This window comes from Podarcis tiliguerta (genome assembly GCF_965153285.1).
Source record: "Podarcis tiliguerta genome assembly, chromosome: 18".
In the NCBI taxonomy this organism is placed as follows: domain Eukaryota; kingdom Metazoa; phylum Chordata; class Lepidosauria; order Squamata; family Lacertidae; genus Podarcis; species Podarcis tiliguerta.
Window position 1 is genome coordinate 8,064,338 of NC_139551.1, and position 13,432 is coordinate 8,077,769.

The following is a 13,432-nucleotide window of genomic DNA, read 5'->3' on the forward strand; positions in this document are numbered from 1 at the left end:
AGCGCGGAGGTATGACCGTACAATTCATGTTTCTGCTTGAGCGCAACCTGTATTTGAAACACCAAACAGGGAGCGGGAGCGCCGGGAACGGGAGCAGCACATCCAGGCCGTCCGGGAGCGGGACGAGCGGCAGAAGCTGCAGTGGGAGCGGGAGCGGCTGCAGTTCCAGCGGCAGCGCCTGGAGCGGGAGCGGATGGAGCGGGAGAGGCTGGAGCGGGAGCGGATGCACATCGAGCACGAGAGGCGGCGGGAGCAGGAGCGCATCCAGCGCGAGAGGGAGGAGCTGCGCCGGCAGCATGAGCAGCTGCGCTACGAGCAGGAGCGCCGCTCGGCTTTGAGGCGGCCGTACGACACGGATGCGAGGTGAGCTGCGCCTCGGGGAACTGTAGAGCTTGTGCTGAAGGCCGCTTCCCTGCAGCAAATCGCAAATACCCCACTTTTTACCCAAATGCAGCAAAACGTGTCAATCATTTGAGTCGTCCCCTTAAATTGAGGGTTGGGGTCCCCTCCTGATCATATGGGGAGCAGGGAGAGGGATGATTGTGGTTGGGAAGCCCCGCAGGTACGGAGCCAGAATAGAAATCAGTGGACTTTTTAAAAAAATCTAAATATTCTTAAATTCTACACCACCCTTTAATTTCAGGTTTGCTGAGGGTTTTTAAAAAAAAAGTTTAATTTTTAAAAATACAAATGAAAAAAAGAGTGCCAGTAAAAGCAGCTTTAACAACAACCCAGAGCTGCCATTTCAAGAACTATGTCAGAAGCAGAAGGTCTCTTTCTGGTGGCCTAGGACCCTCGTACCTACGGGACCGCCTCTCCTGGTATGCCCCACAGAGAAACTTACGGTCTTCAAATCAAAACATCTTGAAGGTCCCAGGCCACAGAGAAGTTAGGCTGGCCTCAACTAGAGCCAGGGCTTTTTCGGCCGTGGCTCCGATCTGGTGGAACGCTCTGTCACAAGAGACCAGGGCCCTGCGGGACATGACATCTTTCCGCAAGGCCTGCAAGACAGAGCTGTTCCACCAGGCCTTTGGCCAGGGGACAGCCTGACTCCCTCCCTCGGCAACCTTCGCGGAGCTCTGGCCCAATGGTTGCCAGTGGCTTGAATTAATTAATTTTATAATGAATGATTTCAGAGTGTTGTATGTGCTGTACTTTTGTACTGTTTTATTGTCGTTAGCCGCCCTGAGCCCGGCTTCGGCTGGGGAGGGCAGGATATAAATAAAATTTATTATTATTATTATATTATTATGGAAGGGTAATGACCACCGGCAGGCCAGCTTCTCTGGATGGGGGTTGCTGAATCTGTTTCCCTTGCAGGCGGGACAACTCGTATTGGCCCGAAGCAAAGCGGGTGGCCCTGGATGATGGGTACCACTCTGACTTCAGTCGACCAGATCGCTTCCATGGCTTTGACCACAGAGACCGCAGCCGGTACCAGGACCATTCAGTGGACAGGTAGCGAAGTCTTCCCTCCTGTGTCTTGCATTGTCAGAAACCCAAGGCCACGCCGCTGAAGGGCCTGCCAGGTCAGGCTGGTGGCTCATCCAGACCAGCTCCCTATTCTCACAGTGGCTGACCAGATGCCTATGTAATAATAATCATTTATACCTCGCCCTTGCTAGGACCCGAAAGATGGTGAACTATGCCTGGGCAGGGCGAAGCCAGAGGAAACTCTGGTGGAGGTCCGTAGTGGTCCTGACGTGCAAATCGGTCGTCCGACCCGGGTATAGGGGCGAAAGACTAATCGAACCATTTTTTATGGGGCGCGGGTGGGTTAAAGCCTCAGTGTCTAGGGCTTGCCGATTGAAAGTTCGGCGGTTCGAATCCCCGCGGCGGGGTGCGCTCCCGCTGTTCGGTCCCAGCGCCTGCCAACCTAGCAGTTCGAAAGCACTCCTGGGTGCAAGTAGATAAATAGGGACCGCTTACTAGCGGGAAGGTAAACGGCGTTTCCGTGTGCGGCTCTGGCTCGCCAGATGCAGCTTGTCACGCTGGCCACGTGACCCGGAAGTGTCTTTGGACAGCGCTGGCCCTTGGCCTCTTTGAGTGAGATGGGCGCACAACCCTAGAGTCTGTCAAGACTGGCCCGTATGGGCAGGGGTACCTTTACCTTTATACCTCGCCCATCTGGCTGGGTTTCCCCAGCCACTGGGCGGCTCCCAACAGAATATTGAAAACACAATAAAACATCAAACATTAAAAACCTTCCCTAAACAGGACTGCCTTCAGATGTCTTCTAAAAGTCAGATGGTGGTTTATTTCCTTGACATCTGGTGGGAGCAGGCGCCACTACTGAGAAGGCCCTCTGCCTGGTTCCCTGTACCCTCGCATCTCACAGGGAGGAAAGTCTCTGGGGGCCTGCAAGCAAGGCCTGGGCGCAAGAGCGCCCTCTCCCGTGGCTTCCACTGTATTCAAAAGCGTTTACTGCCTCTGACCATGGGAATAATTACACGGTAAAGGTAAAGGTACCCAGGGACGCGAGTGGCGCTGAGGGTAAAAGCCTCAGCGCCTAGGGCTTGCCAATCGAAAGGTCGGTGGTTCGAATCCCCGCGGCGGGGTGCGCTCCCGTCGCTAGGTCCCAGCGCCTGCCAACCTAGCAGTTCGAAAGCACTCCCGGGTGCAAGTAGATAAATAGGGACCGCTTACTAGCGGGAAGGTAAACGGCATTTCCGTGTGCTGCGCTGGTGCCGGCTCGCCAGAGCAGCGATGTCACGCTGGCCATATGACCCGGAAGTGTCTCCGGACAGTGCTGGCCCCTGGCCTCTTTGAGTGAGATGGGCGCACAACCCTAGAGTCTGTCAAGACTGGCCCGTACGGGCAGGGGTACCTTTACCTTTACCTTTACCCCTGCCCGTATGGGCCAGTCGTGTCCGACTCTAGGGTTGTGCGCTCATCTCACTTAAGAGGCCGGGAGCCAGTGCTGTCCGCAGACACTTCCGGGTCATGTGGCCAGCGTGACGAAGCTGCTCTGGCGAGCCGGCACCAGCGCAGCACACGGAAGCGCCGTTTGCCTTCCCGCTATAAAGCGGTACCTATTTATCTACTTGCACTTAGGGGTGCTTTCGAACTGCTAGGTGGGCAGGAGCTGGGACTGAAGATGGGAGCTCACCCCGCCGCGGGGATTCGAACCGCCGACCATACGATCGGCAAGCCCTAGGTGCTGAGGTTTTACCCACAGCGCCACCCGCGGCTCAGTGTGGTTCAAATGAGGAATGTAAACGTTTCGTGCTCTTCTTCCTCACTCATAGACAGCTCTTTAAGGAAGTGAGCATAGTTTACTTGACAGAGCAGGAACTCCCCAGTTCCAGCCCTGGCACCTGCATGTAGGAGTGGGAGAGAGACCCTTCTCTGAAACCCTGGAGAGCCAGTGCCAGTCAGGGAAGACAGTGCTGAACTAGATGGGCCAAAGATCTGTCTCTGTTTAAGGTCCTGTCTTCCTCTTTAAGCCAACCCTTCATTCAGAACTAGAATGTTTTTAGAGTCCCAGGCCCAATCCCTAGCACCAGTGGGTGATGGGAGAGACCACTCTCTGCTCGAAATCCTGGATAGCTGCTGCCAGTCAGAGAAAGCAGTACTGAGCCAGGCGGATGAAGTGTCTGACTTAGATAAAGGCGGCTTCCTCTGCTCCTAGGCCACTTTGGGTTTTGGCTGTTTCACAGTTTTAGCTGTTCACCCAAAAACGTAAAGTGCAAAGGTGACGTTTTGGCGTTTGCAGACAAGCGTGCTGTCCTGGTATTCTGACCTCAGAACCCAAAACGGTTCAGTTTCTTGCTTTGTAATGTGTGGAACGACCTTGAGTCACCATGCACATGGCAGATAGCGGACCAGTTAAGAGCTGCCAAGTTGGTTTCTCCTGGCCATGACCTGTCAGAAGTTGAAAAGATGCTGGTCGTTATCATAATTTCCTATTGATTAATCCCAAAGTAACAAGATGCACTCTTGCCAACCTAGCGGTTTGAAAGCACGTCAAAGTGCAAGTAGATAAATAGGTACCACTCCGGCGGGAAGGTAAACGGCGTTTCCGTGCGCTGCTCTGGTTCACCACAAGCGGTTTAGTCATGTTGGCCACATGACCCGGAAGCTGTACGCCGGCTCCCTCGGCCAGTAAAGCGAGATGAGCGCCACAACCCCAGAGTCAGTCACGACTGGACCTAATGGTCAGGGGTCCCTTTACCTTTAACAAGATGCACAGCAGCAGAATTTAGGAATAGAGGGAACTGTCCCTGGCTGAGTCAGACCATGGTCTATGCAGCTCAATACTGTCTGCACTGACTGCCAGCAGCTCTCCAGAGTTTCCTGGCCCACCTTGGGAATCGAACCAGGGCAACTGCATGCAAACCAGTGGCTCTACCACTGGGTTGCAGCCTGTCCCCTGCTTGTTTCCAAAGCTTACCCATCTATGTGCGCTAACACCGATTTTCTCTTCCCTCCCGACTAGGAGAGAAAGTTCAAGAACTGTGCCAGATCGGGATGGACAGGTATGCCCATGCGAAGCAGTATTGTTATAAAAAACGCTTTGATGTCCAAAAAGCTTGCACAATGGTTTATGGTCTTACAGTATGGGTTGGGAATTCCCAGGCTGTGAGTAGTAGGCTAAGACAGTGCCACAAGCAATTTAATTCAGGCAAAGGCTGCAGCAAGCGGGAGACACGTACCGTATTTTTTGCTCTATAAGACTCACTTTTCCCCTCCTAAAATGTAATGGGAGTTGTGTGTGCGTCTTGTGGAGCGAATGCAGGCTGCGCAGCTATCCCAGAAGCCAGAAGAGCAAGAGGGATTGCTGCTTTCACTGCGCAGCGATCCCTCTTGCTGTTCTGGCTTCTGAGATTAAGAATATTTTTTTTCTTGTTTTCCTCCTCCAAAAACTAGGCGCGTCTTGTAGACCGAAAAATACGGTAGCCACAGAGAGCTAACTGTCGCACCTCTGCATGATTCCTGCTCTGGCACTGCCTCACTCCATGCAACAGGGGTGTGTGCAATTCTCACACATGTGAGCATCGTTGGGATCATTTCAGTCAATTTGTTTCTGGGGTGGGATTCTTGGAAAGCAGATAATCCTGACATAGTCTGAGAATAAATCCCGTCAGGAATTCGTGTGAAGTGCAACTCCACCTTCTCGTTGACAGCCTCGGCTGTCAGAGATTTGGGGATCCCGGTCAAGAAAGGCGATTTGGATCCTTGGGGAAAGAAACAGATTACAAGTAAAACGAAGGGGCTGCCTCTTGCTACGTGAGAGCTTTTGCGTGTCTTGCTGCGTAGGGACAGATTAAGAAGAACTGTTCTCGAGTCATGTTTTCCAGGCACGATCGCTTCCTGTTGGCTGCACCACATCCCAAATACCTGGAAAATCAGACTCAAAACATCAGCCTGATATCCATAAGAGACAGGCACTAACATTCTACTTGTGTCTCTTCAGCGATTCCCACTGCTGAAGAGGCAAGCCTTTTTAAACAAGAACCAAAAACAGCCCACACCTGAATAATGGTCTGTCCTCTTGGCAATGGAGTGAACTGTTCGTAACAGAGAGAGCGTGAACCTCTGGCTTCATGTGTTCTTGAAGAACAACATTTATTTCAAATACCTTTTATCTCTGATTTTCCAGCTAAAGAATTGCTCTGGCTGGTTTGCAGCCACAATATGAAAAAGCACCAATAATTAAAAGCCGTAAGAGCAGTAGGCCAAACAAGAGTGGCAGATGATTTGTCTCAATTTGCACATGAGAAGCAAAGCCAGGTTGACTGTTGCTCACACCTTGGGCGAGCCGGGGTCTAAGATCCCTTTATCTGGATCTCAGCCACAAAATTCTCATCGGCTGCTTCAGCACCACGGACTCTCTGTCATGTCCTTCTTCATTGCTTGATTGCTGAAGCATCATCTCGGGTTTTGCGGAAGAGCCATCAAGGGCAAGGCAGAGAAAGGAGGATTAAAGCTGAAAGGCCAATAGGGAAAGCTCCTGGATGCTGTAGGACGATCCACTGCAGCCTTCCCAATACACAGTGGCGTAGCGTGGGGGGTGCAGGGGGGGCCGGCCGCACCGGGCGCAACATCTGGGGGGGGCGCGCTCGCAGCTCTCTGCCCCTACCTGGCTCACTCACTCTCTCTCACTGCAGTGCTGGCTGTGCGAATCCGATCTGAGCCGCCGGGTCGCCGCCCACTGTGGAGGGGAGGGTGCCAGGCGTGCGGTGCGGTGCGGAGAGAGAGCGAGGGACTATCTGGGGGAGGGACAGTGCAGCGGGGGGGGGGGGCGCAAATTACTTGCCAGTGTGGTGTAGTGGTTAAGAGCGGTAGTCTCGTAATCTGAGGAACTGGGTTCGCTTCCCCGCTCCTCCACATGCAGCTGCTGGGTGACCTTGGGCCAGTCACACTTCTCTGAAGTCTCTCAGCCCCACTCACCTCACAGAGTGTTTGTTGTGGGGGAGGAAGGGAAAGGAGAATGTTAGCCGCTTTGAGACTCCTGAAGGGGAGTGAAAGGCGGGATATCAAATCCAAACTCTTCTTCTTCTTCTTGCCTTGCCCCGGGTGCTGACAACCCACGCTACGCCACTGCCAATACATACAAGAAAACCCCACTGGTGCATCTCTGTCCTTGTAGTCAGGTGGTGCGCTCTCTGAGCTATTGTGGTAACCAGGCTAGGGCAAGGATGGTTCACCGGTGGCCTATAGGCTGGAGCTGTCCACCTGCCCCCATTTTTTGCGGATGCTAATGCCTTGTGCTTTACTCCAACTGTGTGGGCTTGCCTTTTCAGCACTACTCTGATGAGCGGCATGGAGGGCCTGACCGCCACTCGCGGGACAGCTGGGGAAGTTATGGGTCAGAGAGGAGGCTCAGCAAAGGGCGAGGGCTGCCTCCGCCATCCCGGTGAGTGTCCGTAAAGCAGAGCTGCCGCACGCCGGTGCCGTGTTAGAAACTCGGATATAGAAGCCAGACGCCAGGTGGCGCCTTAAACCGAGGTTGCAGTCACCCCACAGAGTATGCCCCACAGAGAAACTTACGGTCTTCAAATAAAAACATCTTGAAGGTCCCAGGCCACAGAGAAGTTAGGCTGGCCTCAACTAGATTTAGGGCCTTTTCGGTCGTGGCCCCGATCTGGTGGAACGCTCTGCCACAAGAGACCAGGGCCCTGCGGGACCTGACATCTTTCCGCAGGGCCTGCAAGACAGAGCTGTTCCACCAGGCCTTTGGCCAGGGCGCAGCCTGACTCCCTCCCTCGGCAATCTTCGCGGAGCTCTGGCCCGATGGTTGCCAGTGGCTTGAATTAATTAATTTTATAATGAATGATTTTAGAGTGTTGTTTGTGCTGTACTTTTGTACTGTTTTATTGTTGTTAGCCGCCCTGAGCCCGGCTTCGGAGGGCGGGATATAAATAAAATTTATTATTATTATTATTACCACAACGGAACGTCTATTCACCAGGGGATTGGACCGGATGTCCCTGGGGGTCCCTTCCTTCAGTGCTACAATTCTGCGATTCTGTTGCCTCAACTGCACTGCTTGCTCTAATAATAATAATAATAATAATAATAATAATAATAATACCCTGCCCATCTGGCTGGGTTTCCCCAGCCACTCTGGGCAGCTTCCAACTTAATATTAAAAACAATACAGCGTCAGACATTAAAAACTTCCCTAAACAGGGCCGCCTTCAGTTGTCTTTTTAAGTAAAATAGTTGTTTATTGCCTTGATATAACGCGGCAGCTAAAAAAGCCAATGCAATTCTGGGGTGCATCAATAGGAGTATAGCATCTAGATCAAGGGAAGTAATAGTGCCACTGTATTCTGCTCTGGTCAGACCTCACCTGGAGTACTGTGTCCAGTTCTGGGCACCACAGTTCAAGAAGGACACGGACAAACTGGAACGTGTCCAGAGGAGGGCAACCAAAATGGTCAAAGGCCTGGAAACGATGCCTTATGAGGAACGGCTAAGGGAGCTGGGCATGTTTAGCCTGGAGAAGAGGAGGTTAAGGGGTGATATGATAGCCATGTTCAAATATATAAAAGGATGTCACATAGAGGAGGGAGAAAGGTTGTTTTCTGCTGCTCCAGAGAAGCGGACACGGAGCAATGGATCCAAACTACAAGAAAGAAGATTCCACCTAAACATTAGGAAGAACTTCCTGACAGTAAGAGCAGTTTGACAGTGGAATTTGCTGCCAAGGGGTGTGGTGGAGTCTCCTTCTTTGGAGGTCTTCAAGCAGAGGCTTGACAACCATATGTCAGGAGTGCTCTGATGGTGTTTCCTGCTTGGCAGGGGGTTGGACTCGATGGCCCTTGTGGTCTCTTCCAACTCTATGATTCTATGATTCTATCTGCTGGGAGGGTGTTCCACAGGGCAGGCGCCACTACCGAGAAGGCCCTCTGCCTGGTTCCCTGTAACCGCACTTCTTGCAGCGAGGGAACCGCCAGAAGGCCTTCGGCGCTGGACCTCAGTGTCAACAATTCACTGGTCCCAGAAGGAGAAACACACACACAATGGAAATGGTATTAACTGTGGACTAAACAGTGCTTTGTGAGTTCTTTTCCGGGTGCCCGTGGAAAGGCTGCAGCGCAGTCAAATATATGTGTACTCAGCCCTTCACTTAATTTTCCTTGATGCGATGATGGAGGTCTGTCTGTGAGTCAGCCAGGCTTGACGGAGCTGTCAGTCGCCCAGAAATCTCCACGTAGTTGGGGCTGCAGTTGGACACCCGCGCTAGTAGTAAAACGCGCTTGGCACCTGGGGAATTTTGAACACACTGCTAGTGTGCTGGGAGGTGGTGTGTGAATTCTCGTGCGCTTGGGCAGCACAGAACAGGCAACCTTGGTTTTCTAGCCCTCAGTAAGCCAGAAAAAATCCAAGCAGTGTGTGGATGGTAGAGAACTGGGGTCTAAGGGCACAGGAGTGGTATTGCTAGCCAGCAGGAGGTGCTTCTGGGAAGCCGACAAGTCATTGGAGGAGGCCATATTTTGCCACCTTGGCAAACTGCCGCCTGTTTAAAATTGGATTTCACTAAACCCATTTTAAAGCTTAAGGCTGGCCTCTGCCCACACCCTAAGATTATAGAATCATAGAGTTGGAAGAGACCATAAGGGCCATCGAGTCCAACCCCCTGCCAAGCAGGAAACACCATCAGAGCACTCCTGACATATGGTTGTCAAGCCTCTGCTTGAAGACCTCCAAAGAAGGAGACTCCACCACACTCCTTGGCAGCAAATTCCACTGTCAAACAGCTCTTACTGTCAGGAAGTTCTTCCTAATGTTTAGGTGGAATCTTCTTTCTTGTAGTTTGGATCCATTGCTCCGTGTCCGCTTCTCTGGAGCAGCAGAAAACAACCTTTCTCCCTCCTCTATATGACATCCTTTAATATATTTGAACATGGCTATCATATCACCCCTTAACCTCCTCTTCTCCAGGCTAAACATGCCCAGCTTCCTTAGCCATTCCTCATAAGGCATCGTTTCCAGGCCTTTGACCATTTTGGAAACGATGCCTTATGAGGAACGGCTAAGGGAGATGGGCATGTTTAGACCACCAATGGAGGTCTTCTTATGTTTTGTCATAAGGGAGCTGGACTTCCTCTTTGAGCCCCCCCCCCCCCAAGGTGACTTAAGTACACTGTCAAAGCAGGTCATATTTACAAGGAAACATCACTAGCTTCCTTCCATGCTTGCTAACGGCACTCTTCTCTCTTTTGGGTGGGCGGCTCCCTCATCCAGAGATGGGCGCGACTGGGGAGATCACAGCCGCAAACTTGAAGGTCACCAAGACCGTTCCTGGCAGGGCAGTGTGGAAGAAGGGATCATCGGCCGGGAGCATGAAAGGTGGCAAGGTAAAAAAAAAAAAAACCAAAGCAAACTTTGCAGGGCGCTCCCCTCTCTACCTTCGAAATGCTTTGTTTCTAATAAGTACAGTTCAGCGGTGCATTTCAGAACCAAGGGCAAGGGTGGCACAGTCAGGGGAGCAAAATGTTCCCTGGTGGGTTTCCCACTTCCTGAGGCTCAGCATGTCTGATTCAGGCCTGTAATTGAAAAAAAGTTACCGTATTTTTCGCTGTGTAAGACGCACCAGACCACAAGATGCACCTCGTTTTTGGAGGAGGAAAACAAGGAAAAAAATATTCTGAATCTCGGAAGCCAGAACAGCAAAAGGAATCGCTATGCAGTGAAAGCAGCAATCCCTCTTGCTGTTCTGGCTTCTGGGATAGCTGCGCAGCCTGCATTCACTCCATTAGTCGCACACACATTTCCCTGTACCTTTTAGGAGGGAAAAAGGGAGTCTTATAGAGCAAAAGATACGGTAATTGTAACAAGCCCCATCTGTAGGCGTGCCGCTAATGGCTCTCAAGAGCCTAGGTTTGGAGTTGGGTGGTGACGTGTGTGGAGCAAAAACTTAAACACTTCAGAGTTCCCAAAAAATAGACCAGAGGCAGTTGTACTTCAATCCAGCAGAGTTTTACTACTACTACTGAAGGCAAATGAGCATAGCGGTCACAAATCCAATACATTCAAGACTGGCACAGTCCATAAGAAACTCAGTTGCAGCAGACTTGTCTTAAATTTAACTAATAGCTTATATAAACCTTAACACTATATACAGAACAGAACACCGCAGCAGAACAAAGAGATAGAAAGAGGAAATGAGAAACCCAGTCTCCTCCGGCCCTGACTATTATAGTCAGCGTGACCTTGACAGAAAGGATAACAGAACCAGTTTCAACCAGCTGTACTCTGCTTCCCAGAAGGAATAACCCAGACAAGAACTCCCTGCCTGTTTCTTTCACATAGAAAGAAACCACCTAGAACGCTCTTGAGTTAAGCAGAATAGGAAAGATCTCTACACATCAGCTCAATGCTTTCTGTACTAAGAAATGCAAACTGACAGGTGGATGACCCCCTTTCTAAATGCACAGAAGAGGCCCCAGGTTTAAAGGGCAGACAGCTGGTGATGAAAGACTCCCTGAGAGAGACCCTGGCCATCTGCTGGCCATCAGAGTCAGGCCACACTAGGCTAAACGGACAAATTAATCGACATAGGGCAGTTTCCTACATTCTCTTGGAGACGAAAGGAGTCATAAGAGGGGTTTATGAGCCAAACCTTGAACTGTGTGCAGAAGTCAGCTGGAAGGCCAGTGTGCTGAGAGCTTGAATACCAGAGCATCATCCTGGTTAGACTAGGGAAGATTAGGGTTTGAATCCTTCCCCAGCCATAAAGCACACAGAGTGGGCCTGTCGCAGTTTCATAACGTAACCTAAGCACGAGCACCACAAATGCTGCCTTGGGGTATAAAAGTTAAAGGGACCCCTGACCATTAGGTCCAGTCGTGGCCGACTCTGGGGTTGCGGCTCTCATCTCGCTTTACTGGCCGAGGGAGCCAGCGTACAGCTCCATGTGGCCAGCAGGACTAAGCCGCTTCTGGCGAAGCAGAGCAGCGCACAGAAATGCCGTTTACCTTCCCGCCGGAGCGGTACCTATTTATCTACTTGCACTTTGATGTGCTTTCGAACTGCTAGGTTGGCAGGAGCCTTGGGGGTATAGAAAAGCACAAATAAATGAAGCACGGCAACTAACCATGCCTACCCAGAAGTAAGCCCTACTGAATTCAGGATAAGGGCAAGGGTGGTTGGGACTGCAGGCATTTGTTAAAAAAATTAATACAATAATTCCTTAGTGACTTGTTCCCTCCTGCCTCCCTGCCCCGTTCTTTTCATTTCTTAGCTGGTGAGAGGAGTGCCCCTGCTCAGACAGGGCCTGGCCATGTGATAAACAGAGGAGGAATGTCGGGGTAAGAGTTACCTGAAAGGGTTTTGCTGCTCCCCGCCCTGCAAAAACCCCACATTACTTCTGCCGAGAAAGCTTGAAGGGGCTTGGGATTGCGGTTGAAATATTTTAAGTGACGGCTGTTCTCTTTGTTAGGTAATAGATAGGTTTGTGTGCACATGCAAAAGACTTTGGGGTGGGTGGCGATGACCCGGTGGTCTCTTAGCACGCATGCTTGGTCAGGAAAAATGTATGGATTAAGAAACTTGGAAGCCATGATTTTAAAGACTGCCCTTTAAGCAGTGGAATGGGGCGGTTCTTGGGTTGTTTTTATTTTTATTATGTAGTCTGTGTTTTTTATATATATTGGAATTTTATGTTGTGAACCGACCTGAGATCTGCAGGTATTGGGCGGTATACAAATTTAATAAAGAAATAAATTGAATTAAGGAGGGTGCAGGGTGTTGCACTGAGCCCCCGAGCAGGAAGTCACCTTTCTGCTTCTTGTCCTCAGGCGCGGAGGGTTCGTGCAGGCTGCCGCCCCAGCTCCCGTGCCACAGGGAGCCAGTCTGCCAAGCAGTTTTGCCAGCCCAGATAGAACAAGCCGTCCCAGCGACCCTCGATTCGCCCGGCGCTATTGAGGACTTTTCGCTTCTTCGCCACGACGCGGCAACTGCATTGAATTTTGATTCCTGGTCATCGCCTTGAACTTTTGCCAACTGAAATGAAACCACAGCTCCCTATCATAAAGCTTGCGTATGACGTGAACTCAAGTGTGTGTTGTTGCCTCCCATCCCCCCCCCCCCCCCAGCGTGTTCTTAGCGGGACACCACTCAGTTGTTTCGGAGGAAGCATTCCATTTTCCATGAACAATAAATCTGTATTGCACTTGTGAAGTCTCTAACTCTGATTGGCTGAGCCGCCGCCATAGCTCAGAAGGTTCTGAGAGCTTTGGGAGTTTCTTCCCAGTCCAGCTTCTGTGAGGGCAGGGAAAGTAGTCAGTACGGCTGGGGTTAAAACCTTGCACGGCACGGCAGTGAGGACTAGGGAGAAGTCTGGGAAGAGTGAAGGAGAGCTCAAAGGCAGAAGGAAGAATTAGAGGAGTGTTGAGGAATGCAGGACCCTGAAGAAACTTTGCAGCCATTAAGATCAGGAGAAGTTACATCCCCTGTAGGGATTGGAGGAAACTGGTGGTTGCTAGCCTTGCAGAATGTCAAGTCTTGGTTGGTGTGGTATGATGCCTGTGTGAGGAAGAGAGAACGGGGAAAACGAATTTGTGAGAATATTCCTGGTTTTAACATAACCTCTTCCCTTTCGGATACCAGATGTAACGTCCTAGCTGTGAAAGCTCCAGGCCTCTGAAGCCTTTTCTGTGAGATGGTTCTAATTTTATTTATATCTGCTTGTGGAAGAGGGGGCCAGACCAGACCACTGTTTGGATTTGTTTTGCAAGCCTGTGTCCTGCTTGCCCCACCTGTAAATTATTATTACCCTACTTTGGAAGCTGCTAGCAATAAGCAAAATCTAAAATTCTCTGGGGAGGAAAAAAAATGGAGCCAGCAACAACAGAAATCTTAATCCTCAGGGAATGTGGAAGAGGTTTAAGCAGTGCTCTAAACAAAAAGTTATTTGGAAACCTGGATTATTTGGGTTCCAAACTGCAAGGTGTGCCACCCTGAATTAGGGAAGGCTCCC

General features: G+C 50.9%; 1 protein-coding gene across 3 annotated transcripts in view; it reads left to right on the plus strand.

Moving 5' to 3' along the window:
• Positions 1-12,633, plus strand: part of LOC310668323 (scaffold attachment factor B2-like) — a 40,103-nt gene extending 27,470 nt beyond the window's left edge. For all 3 annotated transcript variants that reach the window (XM_083421443.1, XM_083421441.1, XM_083421442.1), the window contains 7 exons: positions 70-363; positions 1,321-1,458; positions 4,439-4,478; positions 6,747-6,859; positions 9,697-9,809; positions 11,696-11,762; positions 12,252-12,633. In XM_083421443.1, coding sequence (XP_083277569.1) covers positions 70-363; positions 1,321-1,458; positions 4,439-4,478; positions 6,747-6,859; positions 9,697-9,809; positions 11,696-11,762; positions 12,252-12,378 — 892 coding nt within the window. In that variant the 3' untranslated portion in view covers positions 12,379-12,633. The remainder of the gene's footprint in view (positions 1-69; positions 364-1,320; positions 1,459-4,438; positions 4,479-6,746; positions 6,860-9,696; positions 9,810-11,695; positions 11,763-12,251) is intronic.
• The last annotated feature ends 799 nt before the right edge of the window (positions 12,634-13,432 follow it).